We start from the raw sequence: 12,722 nt of genomic DNA, 5'->3' as shown, positions 1-12,722 counted from the left end.
ACATTTCACTCTGTGTTACAGAGGAAAACACATACACATACACACACACACACACACACACACACACACACACACACACACACACCCCTCTGCATCTGTTACTTACATGATCAGAAATAAGGGAAGGATATCTTGGTTTTTATCAGATCATCCAAAGAAACACACATCAAACCACAAAGTTTAAAAACCAAGTGGAGAGACTGAGGGATGGCTCACTGGTTAGGAGCACTTGCCAATATCACAGAGGACCCAAGTTCTATTCCCAGTATCAAACTGGGAGGTTCACAACCACCTGGAACTCCAGCTTCAAGGGATCCAATGCCCTCTTCTAGACTCTGGGCATCTGGACACATGTGCACAGACACACACATACACAGAAATAAACATACACACAGGGGAGAGAGAGAAACCCCTATTAAAATAAAAAATAAAATCTTTAAAACCAAATAGATAGGAAGAAGGAAATCCCTTCCTTGTATCTATAACAAATTCAATTAAAAATAATTTATAAGAATCTACTATATGCCAAGTAACACGACAGCACTCAGTCTCTCTCTCTCTCTCTCTCTCTCTCTCTCTCTCTCTCTCTCTCTCTCTCTCTCTCTCTCTCTCTTTTAGTAATATTATAGAAGCTAGACAAATTATAGGCTGATCTAAAATTCTGCCGGTTCTTACTAAAATATCTAGGTCTGACTGAAGAGCCATGGGGGAAACTGACATGTCAGGTCCAAACCAGAACACGGGAACCACCAAAGCTCTTTGTCTCTGCAATGGGACAACCAAAGTGGACTACTGAGTGTTTTCAGTAAGAACTGAAGTTTTCAGTAAGAACCCAAGCACATCTCCCAGTGGGATTCGTTCACTAGAAATAGTGAAGGAATAAATTGCTGAGGATTCGGGTTATTTGTTACAGCCTCACAACCTGCCCCATCCTGACCCTTAATCCCAACAACAGAGGTCAAACGAAAAGTCAGAATCATCAGGCATAGCAAAGCAACCAGAATAAAGATTGACAGTGGAAAGCACCCTCACATATCCGAAGAAATACAGAGGCATTCGTGATGATAAGACAAAAGAGGTCATTTCTGAGACTGGGGCTGCTGGTCATTTTTCACAGAAGCCATCTGTTCAAATTTAAAACCTTTCATCTCCACCAAATTCTAATGGAAGGGGAGGACAAGACACTTTGTACCCATACAGGAACCCTTGGGGAAAAAAAAAAAAAAAGAAAAAAGGTAGGAGAAAGTTCTAGAAATGATGATGTATTACTGACCTTCTGGACTGTTGTGGTCAGGTCCAAGCACAGCTGGATGATTTTCTTCTTTGTCACAGAGAAATCCGTGATCCCTGTGAACGGAGCCCTGGGAAGGAACAAGACCTCTCTTTAATGAGGGAAAGGTGACGGAGAAGGAAACCCCTGAGAGTCCCACCTTGGACGCCGGCACGCATGGCTATCCTGCAGGCTGGCTTAAGTTACCTTTCACCGTGCTATTTCTTCTGAACACATCGTATAGAAATCTGACCCTGAGAACCAGCTCATGTATCAGAAGGGGCCATACACATCGCCAAGAGAGAAAAGCAATCAACAGTACTATCTGGTTATATCACCTATGAACCACAATAACCACCACCATGGTAAAATATTCTGAAGGATCCTGGAGGTAACTAACAGCTATCTAATGGCGTGTAAGGATGATTTCATGCCTGGCACTGTAAACGTAGCCAACTACCTGTGGCTGGTGAAGCCGTGGAATCCAGAGGAGAACCCACTACTGCAGTTTCCGAAGCCAGTATAATGTCCAACTGCATTCGAAACACTCGTCCTTAAACCCCCGGGTACGGTGTAGCTCTCGACCCTCATCACATAAGCTGCTTTCACAGTAGACAGAGATCATCACAGAAAACCACGACTGGTCAAAACGCAGAAATGAACTGACCCTGGGCACCTGCCCCAACAAAGCACCTACAGCTAAGGCTCGGGAAAAACTGTGGAAGAGGATATAAAGCGAGGGGTGTGGAGGAGAGGGCAGATCCAGGAGAAGCTGGAGGGAGGCATGGGGGCTGAATACAAACAAGATACACTGTCTGAAAGCTTCAAAGAATTAATAAAAATATTGTATTGCTTTAAAAAAAAATCAAGAATCTGGATAGGGAAAAAAAAAGATAAAAAAGACAACCAAAATGAGCCAACCCAGGTCCACTAACTGCTTCATGCCAACCATACTCCAGGGCTAATGTTTAATCTCAGTAAAACAACCTTTAGCACAGTTTCACTCCCTCTGAACTTGGGTTCATTCATTCCTGCTGCTGACCTTCAGAGTAACTTCCAAAGGAACCCTAAGATCTACCTCTAACCCCTGAACTCCAGGGAGAGGGGACCTAGGGAACAATGGTTTCCCTTCCGGAGGCAGCCTTGAGGCTTCTGAGCATCTCAGGCCCTCCTTGTGCCCCAGGAAGCCTCGCATCACAGCTTACCGGTCCAGCCAAGCCAGCAAGGCCTTGGCAGAGCCTATGAGCTCCACCACAGAAGTCAGGAACTCATTAGGGGGCTTGCGGGACGTGCTCCCATCGTAAGCCGGGTTCTTCCGCCGGCTACTGATGTAATTCTGCAAATTGTGGGAAGACGCTCGAAGTTTCAGAACCAAGTTCTTCATGTTATCGGTTTCAAGGCCATAATTCTGTGGGAAATAAAATCAAAGGAAAGGATTTAAAACTATCAACAATGTCTAAACTCTCAAAGGGCTGAGTTGCTGGAGTAACTTATCCAACCCCCACAGAATCCTGCCCACTCCACCCGCCTGCCCACAAGCTAGCCTTTACTCTACTCTTCCCTTGGCCTCCTCTGCCTCAAGGGGCTTGACTCTCCCAAGATCCTCATCTCAAAATGCTCTTCATATGGATAGAAGCAAGGAGAGGTCACTCCTATCTCTCAGGCCTGGACAGATGTTCCCTCCTGGGCCAGGACTCTTGACCACTAAGGTCAGAGCAGGTTTCAGCTAACTGATGTGTGGGAGGGTAACTCTAGTGAGGAAAGCTCTCATACATGGCAGGATGCTAGCAAACACACACTACACACACACACACACACACACACACACACCAGATATAAGCTACTTACTCCCCAGATGTGATAACCAAGAATGTCTCCCAAGCCAGGCGGTGGTGGCGCACGCCTGTAATCCCAGCACTTGGGAGGCAGAGGCAGGCGGATCTCTGTGAGTTTGAGGCCAGTCTGGGCTACAGAGTGAGATCCAGGAAAGGCGCAAAACTACACAGAGAAACCCTGTCTCGAAAAAAAAAAACAAAAACAAAATGTCTCCAAACATGTCATTGCATGTGTTCCCTGGGAGTGACATACTGCCTTCCAGCTCATCACCTACTTCTACCCCATCTGGACCACGGGCCAGGCCAGGACTCTGAATGCCCCTCACCACAGCATCACAGGTGACGAAGAGATGGCTTTCCAACAGAAGGGACTGAAAAATGGCAGCACTATCACTCACCAGTAATTTAATCTGTGCTTTTTGAACTATGTTAACTTATCTGCCTGCTTTAGAAGCATCAATTTCAAGCTAGAGGTGCAGCTCAGTGATAGAACACTTGTGTAACATGCTCGGAGCCCAAAGTATCATTTCAAGCACCACAATAAATAGATAGATGATAGATAGATAGATAGATAGATAGATAGACAGATAGATAGATAGATAGGCAATAAACAGGCAGACAGACAGATTTTGTGTAACAATATTGTCTTAGGCCCCCTTTCAGATAAAAAACAAACAAACAAACAAATAACTAAATCTGAGGTGATCTGGGGGATAGGGAAGAATATTGTATTTTGTTGTAAATACATGTCAATGTCTGATCATTTTAGCAAATAGAGGAGAGATTCCTAGAGGTATATGATACTGTCCCAGTAGAATTTCAAGGAAGGGACCTGGTGCCATTTGGGATCTGGACACAATATATTGGACACTTGGTGTATGCCAAGAACTGGGCTAAAGGCTTGACGTGTGTCCCCTGAGGGAAGTGGCTGGTGAAGGCAGACATGTGCCTGCAAGTTCAGTGTCTCTGTGAGGGTTTCTATTGCTGTGCTGAAACACCACGACCAAAAGCAAGTTAGGGAGAAAGCATTTATTTCATCTTAAGCTTATAGTCCATCATCCAGGAAGGTCAAGACAGGAATTCCAGGCAGGAACCTGGAGGCAGGAACCAATGCAGAGGCCACTGAGGGGTGCTGCTTACTGGCTTGCTCCTCATGGCTCGCTCAGCCTGCTTTCTTATAGAACCCAAGACTACCAGTCCAGGGGTGGTACTGCCCACAGTACGCTAGGTCCGCCCACGTCAATCATCAACCAAGGAAATGCACCACAGGCTGGCCCAACGGTCAGTCTGGTAGGGATATTTTCCCAACTGAGGCTCCCTTTTCCCAGATAACTCTAGCTGGTGTCAGGTTGACACAAAACTAACCAGCACATTAAGCGTCCCTTATCTTAAATACTCAGGACCAGCCATGGTTTAGTTATTGGGTGGTTTGGAATTTTGGAATATCTGCATGTACATGACATATCTTGTGGACGGGACTCGATTATAAACATAAAATAATTAATTTTTAATTTCTATACCACAGCCTGAAGGCAATCGCATATGGTATTTTTAGAGTGTTCATGTCTTGACTGTGACCCTTACAGGAGGTGAGATGAACAATTTTTACTTCTGAGCGCACGTTGACAACTCTAAATGTTTCGCAGACCTCCACTGGTCAGATGACAGACACTCGACCTGCATTACGACTACTTTAAAGCTGAGGAAACTGAGGCCCAAGAACGGTGCCTCACCAGACCGCACAGGTGACCAAAGACAAGGCTGAGGTTCCAATCAGGAGACAGCACGCAGGCCCAACCTTCGGCTCAGCGTGCTGTGTGTGCTTCCACTTCCTAACACCCTGCCCAACAGAAAGCCAAGATGTGCGATCCGCACAGGATGGACAACAGACAAGAGTAAGATAGACACACTGGGTGTGCGGGTACACACATTTCATCCAGAAATCAGGAAGCTGAGGCAGGAGCATGGACAGCTTGAAGCCAAGCTGGACTACATGACATGCCTCAGAGAGAGAGAGAGAGAGAGAGAGAGAGAGAGAAACCCAGCCAGTAACCCCAGACCTAGTACCAACTAACCAAAGACGCTTAATTCATGAACGTTGTATGTTCCCATGATCTACCACCTCTAAAGTATCAGGACATCTCTGAACTGGCTCGAGCCGCCTTGCTCTTGGGGACAAAGGGAATAATTACGCACAATCTATAAATCTAAGCATACACATATTTAGAGGTTTCCAATAACTTCCTTTTTCAGCAAGAAATGAGTTGATAACCACAAAAGAGTTTGGCTTTAGTGAAAACTACTTTAGATAGACTTTACTGGCAGTTTAAATCTGCACTGCTTCTGCCTTTAAAAAAAAGAAACAGTTTTAGGAGCTGGAGAAAACGACTTGGTGGTGAAGGTCACTGGCTGCCCTTCAGAGGACCCATGTTACAGTCCCCACACCCACATGGCAGCTCACACCCATCTGTGACTCCAGTTCCAGGGGATCAAAGGCCCTCCTCTGTCCTCTCCGGGCACTGGGCACACAGGCAGACAAAACACCCATACACACAGAATGAAAATAACTATTTTAAAAGAATTAATTTTAAAAACTTAGAGGGGAGTAGAGAGCTGGTCCAGCAGTTAATGAGTATCCACTGCTCTTGGGGAGGACCTGTGTTTGGTTCCTGGCCTCCACGTCAAGTGGCTCACAACCATCTGTAACTCCCAGCTCCAGGAGATCGGACACCTCTGGACTCATGTGCACATACCCCACACAGACACACAAATCATTTTTTTTTAATGAAATCTTTTTGTATCTTGGAAATTTTAGAAGGAATTAAGCCAAGTTTTAAAAGCTTTTATACAGTCTTTGAAAGAATACAAATTTCAAAATGTTTCCTGTATTAACATCAATATTCTATCTCAATCTTACATTCATTTACTTTTTTTTTTTTTAACCTACCACTGGCTTTTTTCTTAAAGTCTAAAATAGAATATCCTCATTCAGTGGAGAAGAGGAAATAAGGATAGGTTCCCATCATGGCTTTTTATTTCAAAGCCTCACAAATGGACGGATAAAGAGCCTACAAGACACAGCTTGTTTCGAAGGGAAGGCTTGTGTCTGGGATGCCAGGGAAGGCTCCCTCATTCTGTTAACTGCCCAGCCTGCCAACTTCTCTCAAGAGCGTTCACTAAAAGCAGGAGAGGCCGGTGTTCCGCAGCCAACCTCACCACAGATGACTTGGACTGTTCACTCCTGTATGACACTTACTTCTGGAACCCAAGGAAGATCGAAAGACATCTCACTGTTGCAGAAGACTTTAAACCCTCTTCCCTTGACAAACTTGAAAAATGAAGGTGAAATAAAATATAAAAACAAAAAAATGAAAGGGAGATGGGCGCATCTCATGACTGCAGCTCTCCATTTTCCACTGGGCTGGTTCTAACTGGTTTCTCCCCCGCTCCCGCGTGCGCCCCCCCCCCCACGCAAATAAATCATAAAACCAGAAAGATGCAGAGATGCGTGGACACTTGAGCATAGTTTTAAAAAGAGGCACAGACGGGGAGAAGGCCTCCCCTTTGTCAAACTCCACGGCCAAGAGAGAACAAGGCAGGAATGCTATTAGCTAGAAAGAACCCTACTGTAGAGACATAATCGGGAAAGGATGGCCAACTTCAGGGCCCCATAGCCAAAGGGAAAATGAAGACTTTCTCAGTCTAGTTCTGATTATCTTCATGAGTCTTCTGTCTCCTTCAGAACTGTTCTTACACAGACATCAATGTCGGACCGAGGGTGCAGTCTGGTGTCAGAGTGCGTGTTTAGCCTAAGAGGAGGATGAGAAGGAAGAGGAGGTGCAGTGAATAAACTAAGTTAGAAATGAACACATCTCTGAAAACACTCTACAGTTCCTTCTGCCTTAAGTGACCTTCTTAGGAGCCGGCCATCAGCAACTGTTGCCTGGTCTCGGTGAGAAGCTGGGAGGTTTCTGACCTTCTGGAAAGCAAAGAGGTCAGATTCTTACACTTCTAAGGCCTTACACTGACACGTACTTTAAAGGTACCACACACAGCTCTGCCTCCTCTTCCCCTAGTTCTTCAGACTCTGGTCATGCTCTAACACGTCTAACCAAGTGACACCGGATCAAAGCAATCTCACTGCCTACATCCATTAAATGGCAACCCCAGAAATAGTCACGGATAGCTTTCTGTACCTTATCAGCCCTCGGCAAGATCAAGTCAAATAAAAACTACCAGCCAAGACTCCCCTGCTGCGAAGCATCTCTCCAACAGAGAGAGAAAACTTTTTTGAATGATGTGCCACATGGGTAAATGGTCACCAATGAATGGACTGAGGGGGACCTCATGCAGGTATGCCATGCTGATTCATACAGCGATGTCCCTGAACCACAAACTTGGGGTGGCATCACTGAACCCTGGTACTGACTCCAATCCTGTTCACCCCTCATCCTCCTTTAACCTTAAAAACACATTCCTTCCATCTCCATCCTCAGGAAACCAGCGCTTCACCGATATTTTGCAGGGAATGTGGGTCTCCGTGACGCTTCTTATTGCATGTTTCCGGCCAATGCTGTCCAACCAAACTGTCTGCGGTTCTGTGATCCCATCTGGTAGCCACTGCGACTCACAACTCCTGAGTACTCTCGACAGAGAAAGCACAATGCAGAGTCCACTTTGGTTTATTTTCGTTAGTCCTCACATAAAGCACTCAAATGTGGCAGTAGCTCCCTCACGAGAACAGGATAGGTAGAGAGTGTGCAGTCATCCTCTACCCCAGCAAGGGGGTGGGCCTTGAACTGGGGATGGTATCCCCTCCTCACCCTCTGGCTACGATACACCAGTTTGGAGAATTCTTCTCTCTGGGTTTAGGTCCCTCCCCATTCTATCTGTCCTTATCATAGCTCCAAAACCTTCCAGTGAGCCCAGTGGAACACCCCCGACCCTGGCCATCCTTTCTTAACCCAACTTCTGTTCACTTCCTGCCCATTTAAAAAAAAAAAAATCAACATCCACTACAGCAAGTTTGCCTAGAAACCTCTTTACAGCACCAGGGCCAACCACAGCTCCACACTAATTCCCCAGCAAATGAATTATTCAAAGCAAAACATTCTCACTCATGGAGCCATCCAAAGACCATCAAGGCATCAGATTAAATAAACTATAATTATGCTGTGTTATAATAGTATTTTATAGAAGATTATATGTAGAGAGATTTAATAAAACTATATTAGACTCTCTCCTACCTAGGGGGGAAAAAAACCACTTTCACTTGCAGACACTGGTGGCGGTCACCCCTCAGCCCCCCTTGCAACGCAGTCAGGGGAGTGCTGTAAGAGAGTAGGTCCCCAGTGGGACTGAGGTCAGAGCCTGGTCTACAGAGGAAATCAGTAGGAAATTGTAGGAGATAAAACACAGCTTTAGGTTCTGGCCCTGGTCCAGCTTTGTTCATTTTGGTGCAATGTTTTAAGAGGCAGCGAAGGGGTAAGAGCAGAGTCCATCCCGGGGCAACTGCTACTTCTCCTCTCCCCCTGCCATTCACAACGTGAATGCCTGCCACGGACCTGTCCTCCCTCCTCGCCTTCATACTCTGGGTTTCACAGCGATTTGCTCGTCCTCAAAGATAACACTGCGAAGAGCCAGCACAAGCGCGCAGGACATCCTGACAGAAAGGAGTGCAAAGCAGTGTTTCCCAGAGAGTGTAACAGAAGTAAACCCAAGCCTGTTTGGGTCTCAAGAGCCGACAGTTTTAATAATAAACAGGATGCCTGGGCACATCCTCAGCAATGCAGAACACCCACATGATGAACCCAGATGAGTCCACAGCCACATCTAAGGTGACGGTTACTGCATAGATGGGAGGAACAGACACCACATTCCCCCAGGGGTCACAGAAGGAGTAGCCTGGAGCAGAGCCAGGATTAGGATACAAAAATCCTGCCTCCCAGGCCAGCACTCAGACCACTTGGCCACAGCGTCTCCCTTGTGGCAGCTCATTTATCAACCACAAATAATTTCCCCATTACTTTCCTAAACAAGAGCGGTGCATCGCAGAGAAGACAAGGTTCTGTCCATTTAAAGAAAAAGAATACTCACAATGTGGCGAGTGTTATATAATCGACGGAATGCAGACCAGCGATGGCAACGTCACCTCACACAGTCGTTCCCACCATCCTGGGTGATGTAATTGTATATCCCCTTGGCTCAGGTTCAGAGTATTATTAACCCAGCCTGAATGCTGGGAAGGGTATCCAACCCTGACCGATAAATGAACACCTTCCTAAGCATGAGAGAGACCAGAGTCCCACCGACACCTGCCCATCTATAAACAAATGCTCTTACACGTGTTTTAGACCACATCTGAATAAATCACTTAGGAGACACAGGTATAATGAAATTACCGGGACTTGGGCAGAGTTCAAACACCTGCCATCTAGAACAAAGTTCACATGCCTGTCCATCTAGCTGCCATTTTTTTGGTTGATTATTCCAAACACAAACATCAGTTATTTAAACCAAGTGAGTATTTGTGAAACCCGGTGCTTTTTATAGTAACAAAAACAGACATGAACATTTAGCATTTCTCATTTCGACTTAGAACATGGCATCTTCATTCACAGCTGTCTCCATCATTCTGTGCTTTATAAACGATTTGAACATAAGGCTAATACAGACCTTGTTTTTGTAATAGAAAACTCTTTTCTGTACATGATGAGACAGTGAACATTTCTGGCTTTGGAGAGACATGTGGTCACTGTTACAGAGACTCCATCCTGTCCTTGAGGCACAAAAGCAGCCTCGGATAATACATACATCAATAACTGAGTTCTAATAAAACTTTATTTAACAGAAAGGCGTGCGATGTATACCTGTGTGGGTGTGAGGAAAGGATGCGGATGAACAAAAGGATACATGGGCCATCAAAGAGGAAAAGATGGGAGGAGATTCAAAGGGGATGAGAGAGAAGAGGTGGGTAAAGTAGAGGGGAGGAGAATTTACTAAAATACACTTTGTTTAAAAACATCATGTTATCTAATACCTTGTATGCTAATTTTTTCTTTCATTCATTCATTCATTCACTCGGGGAGAAAAGAAAGAGCCTGGGAAGACTGACTCGTCAGTTAGTGAAATACTTGCCTCGCAAGCATGAGGGCCTGAGTATACAGGTAAATGAACACAGGCATCATGTCACACATTGCAGTTCCAGGGACGGGGAGGTGGAGACAGAGGATCCCTGGGGCTCACTGGCCAGATAATCTAAGTGGTGAGCTCCAGGTCAGTGAAAGTCTCAAAAGTGGACAGTGTTTCCATGGATGACACTCAGAGATGTCCTTCGGCCTCTGCACACGGCGCGCGCGCGCACACACACACACACACACACACGTGCACTTAACCTATCTGTGCACCCTCACACATACACACACACACACACACACACGTATAAAAAGGTGAGCCGGGGCCGGGCGGTGGTGGCGCACGCCTTTAATCCCAGCACTCGGGAGGCAGAGCCAGGCGGATCTCTGTGAGTTCGAGGCCAGCCTGGTCTCCAAAGCGAGTTCCAGGAAAGGCGCAAAGCTACACAGAGAAACCCTGTCTCGAAAAACCAAAAAAAAAAAAAAAAAAAAAAAGGTGAGCCGGACCGAGCTCATAGCTTATTATCTGCCAGCCTTTCCTCTGGAAGACACCTCGTTGTTTTCTCTTATTTTCTGCTGAGGCTTCCCTTCAGCCTGTTCAGAGCGTGAGGACGGGCGGCACCACAGAAACAGGGCGCCTTCTCTCCCCGACTAACCAGTGCACAGAGGAGGTCCACAGCCTCCAACACGAGCTCCTGGTGTCCAATCCGTGTGACCCCCAGCTCCTCCAGATCCTGGTGGGAGATCTTCAGCAGCTGCTCCCCGTCTATTTTCTCCCGCTCGAACTTGTGAACGTACGGCTGCAGGCAGTCATCCAACCCTGTAAGGACAGAACGTGGAGAGCCTGTTACGGTCACGGTGGTTGCAGGAGCCCAAACACTGCCCACATTTCAATCCCCCTTAACAGCCGTCAAATGGGCCGCCACTGCGCTGTCAGTATGGGATCGGTTCTCCGTGTGTTCCACGGGACGGGCACCTTTCCGGTGACCTCTTCTCGTCTCAAACAGGCTGGACGTGGGACGCGGGACAGCATGACTTTCTGACAGGCGCTTCCCATTCCCTGTGTACTAAAGGGATAAACACCAAGCCCTTGCTGATGGGAAATGTTACGGCCGGTGCTAGCCGTGCGCTGCTGCTACCTGTCTGCTAAGCAACCCTCTCTCCAGGGACCGCATCCCTCTCCCGGTTGGCTTGCCAATCAAGATGCCTGCCATTGTGGTTGAGACATGGCCAGTTCGGCAACAATACCCCAGTGACGGAGCCGGGGACAAGCAAGTGACTTAAGTGGGGCCAATCATTGTCTTCCTTGATATGTGATATGCAGATACAGGAAAACAAAGACCGGGTGGTTATAAGTCACAGGACACGACCCTGGCCGTGGGGCAGACACTTCTTCGGTCTGTTTTCTGAGACTAAATCCATTTGAGAGAGCAAGAGAAAATGCTGATGGTGACCTGTATTGTCCAGATCTGCCTCTTCCAGGGACGTTTCGATCCCAAGAGCCCTCCGCTAGAACTGAAGCAGATTCCCGGTCTAGTTCACGCTTGTTTGCGTTGAGCTTCTGCCCTTCGTAACTGAGAATTTTGTGGTGAACAGAGAATATTCTGATGAATATGGAACACAGAATAAGAACAGGGTACCCGCCCCAGGACCAGGGGAGTTTTTCCAGGTCCAAATGCCACTGCAAGTAGCCTCTCATCTGAAAGTTCTTGCAAAGCAGCTAAAATGAGGAGGAGGCCAAACAGCCTTGGGAATCTTTATTCCTACACACAGAACTCCCAGGTCAACTTCTGATCATGATTTTATGGAGAACAAAAAAAAATCTTACTCCAAAGCAACCAACCTTTTTGAGCTTAATAAGAAGTCACCTTAGTATTTCAAAAGACTATTATTTATAGAAGATGAAAAGAGACAATATTTATACAATTCCCATCCCTACATGAAGGACATACATTCAATTTAACTGATCAAAGTAGGTGGAAGGCATCCCTGAGCCCAACACAGACATGCGTGGATGGACACACGTGTGCAGACAGACATGCAGACAGGCATTCATCACAGTCAGCCTTTTTTAAAAACTGTGTCACATGGGTCAGTATTTCTCTAAGTTGGGAAAAGCACACACGAAGTCCTTCATTTGGTAATACTCAAGTCTTAACATCTGACATGTGACAATGAACTCTATCTCAGCCCCACAAACTCCCACCGCTCTCCTCCTGACAAGACACCCAGAAAGAGACGGGACTTTGAAACTTCTGAGGAGCCATGGAACACAGAAAGGGAAGACAGTGAAGCCATCTGCATCCCTGAGCAGACATCTGTATCAGGAAGGCTGTGTCTCAGCAGGAACGCTGGGACACTGGTGCAAACCCCACCCACTCCAACATCCTTGGGTGGTGTCTGGCATGTAAGTTAGGCAGGCAGTGGAGGTTAAAAACACCAGCAGGTACTGAGACAGATGCCCCACCTGGGGTCAAAGGCCAC

At 46.5% G+C, this 12,722-nt stretch overlaps 1 protein-coding gene across 2 annotated transcripts in view; it reads right to left on the bottom strand.

Annotated features, from left to right (window-relative positions):
- The window catches only part of Cnksr3 (CNKSR family member 3), a 107,213-nt gene that overhangs the window by 41,180 nt on the left and 53,311 nt on the right, over nucleotides 1-12,722 (bottom strand). For both annotated transcript variants that reach the window (XR_008221174.1, XM_052750921.1), the window contains exons 2-4: nucleotides 10,895-11,058; nucleotides 2,476-2,678; nucleotides 1,274-1,361 (exon numbers count right to left, since the gene is read on the bottom strand). Coding sequence is in view for 1 of the 2 variants with exons in the window: in XM_052750921.1 (XP_052606881.1) it covers nucleotides 1,274-1,361; nucleotides 2,476-2,678; nucleotides 10,895-11,058 (455 nt within the window). In the remaining variant the exon portion in view is untranslated. The remainder of the gene's footprint in view (nucleotides 1-1,273; nucleotides 1,362-2,475; nucleotides 2,679-10,894; nucleotides 11,059-12,722) is intronic.

The sequence above is a fragment of the Peromyscus californicus genome, unplaced genomic scaffold (genome assembly GCF_007827085.1).
Source record: "Peromyscus californicus insignis strain IS unplaced genomic scaffold, ASM782708v3 Scaffold_22__1_contigs__length_63687245, whole genome shotgun sequence".
In the NCBI taxonomy this organism is placed as follows: domain Eukaryota; kingdom Metazoa; phylum Chordata; class Mammalia; order Rodentia; family Cricetidae; genus Peromyscus; species Peromyscus californicus.
This window is presented reverse-complemented; position numbering and strand designations above follow the sequence as displayed.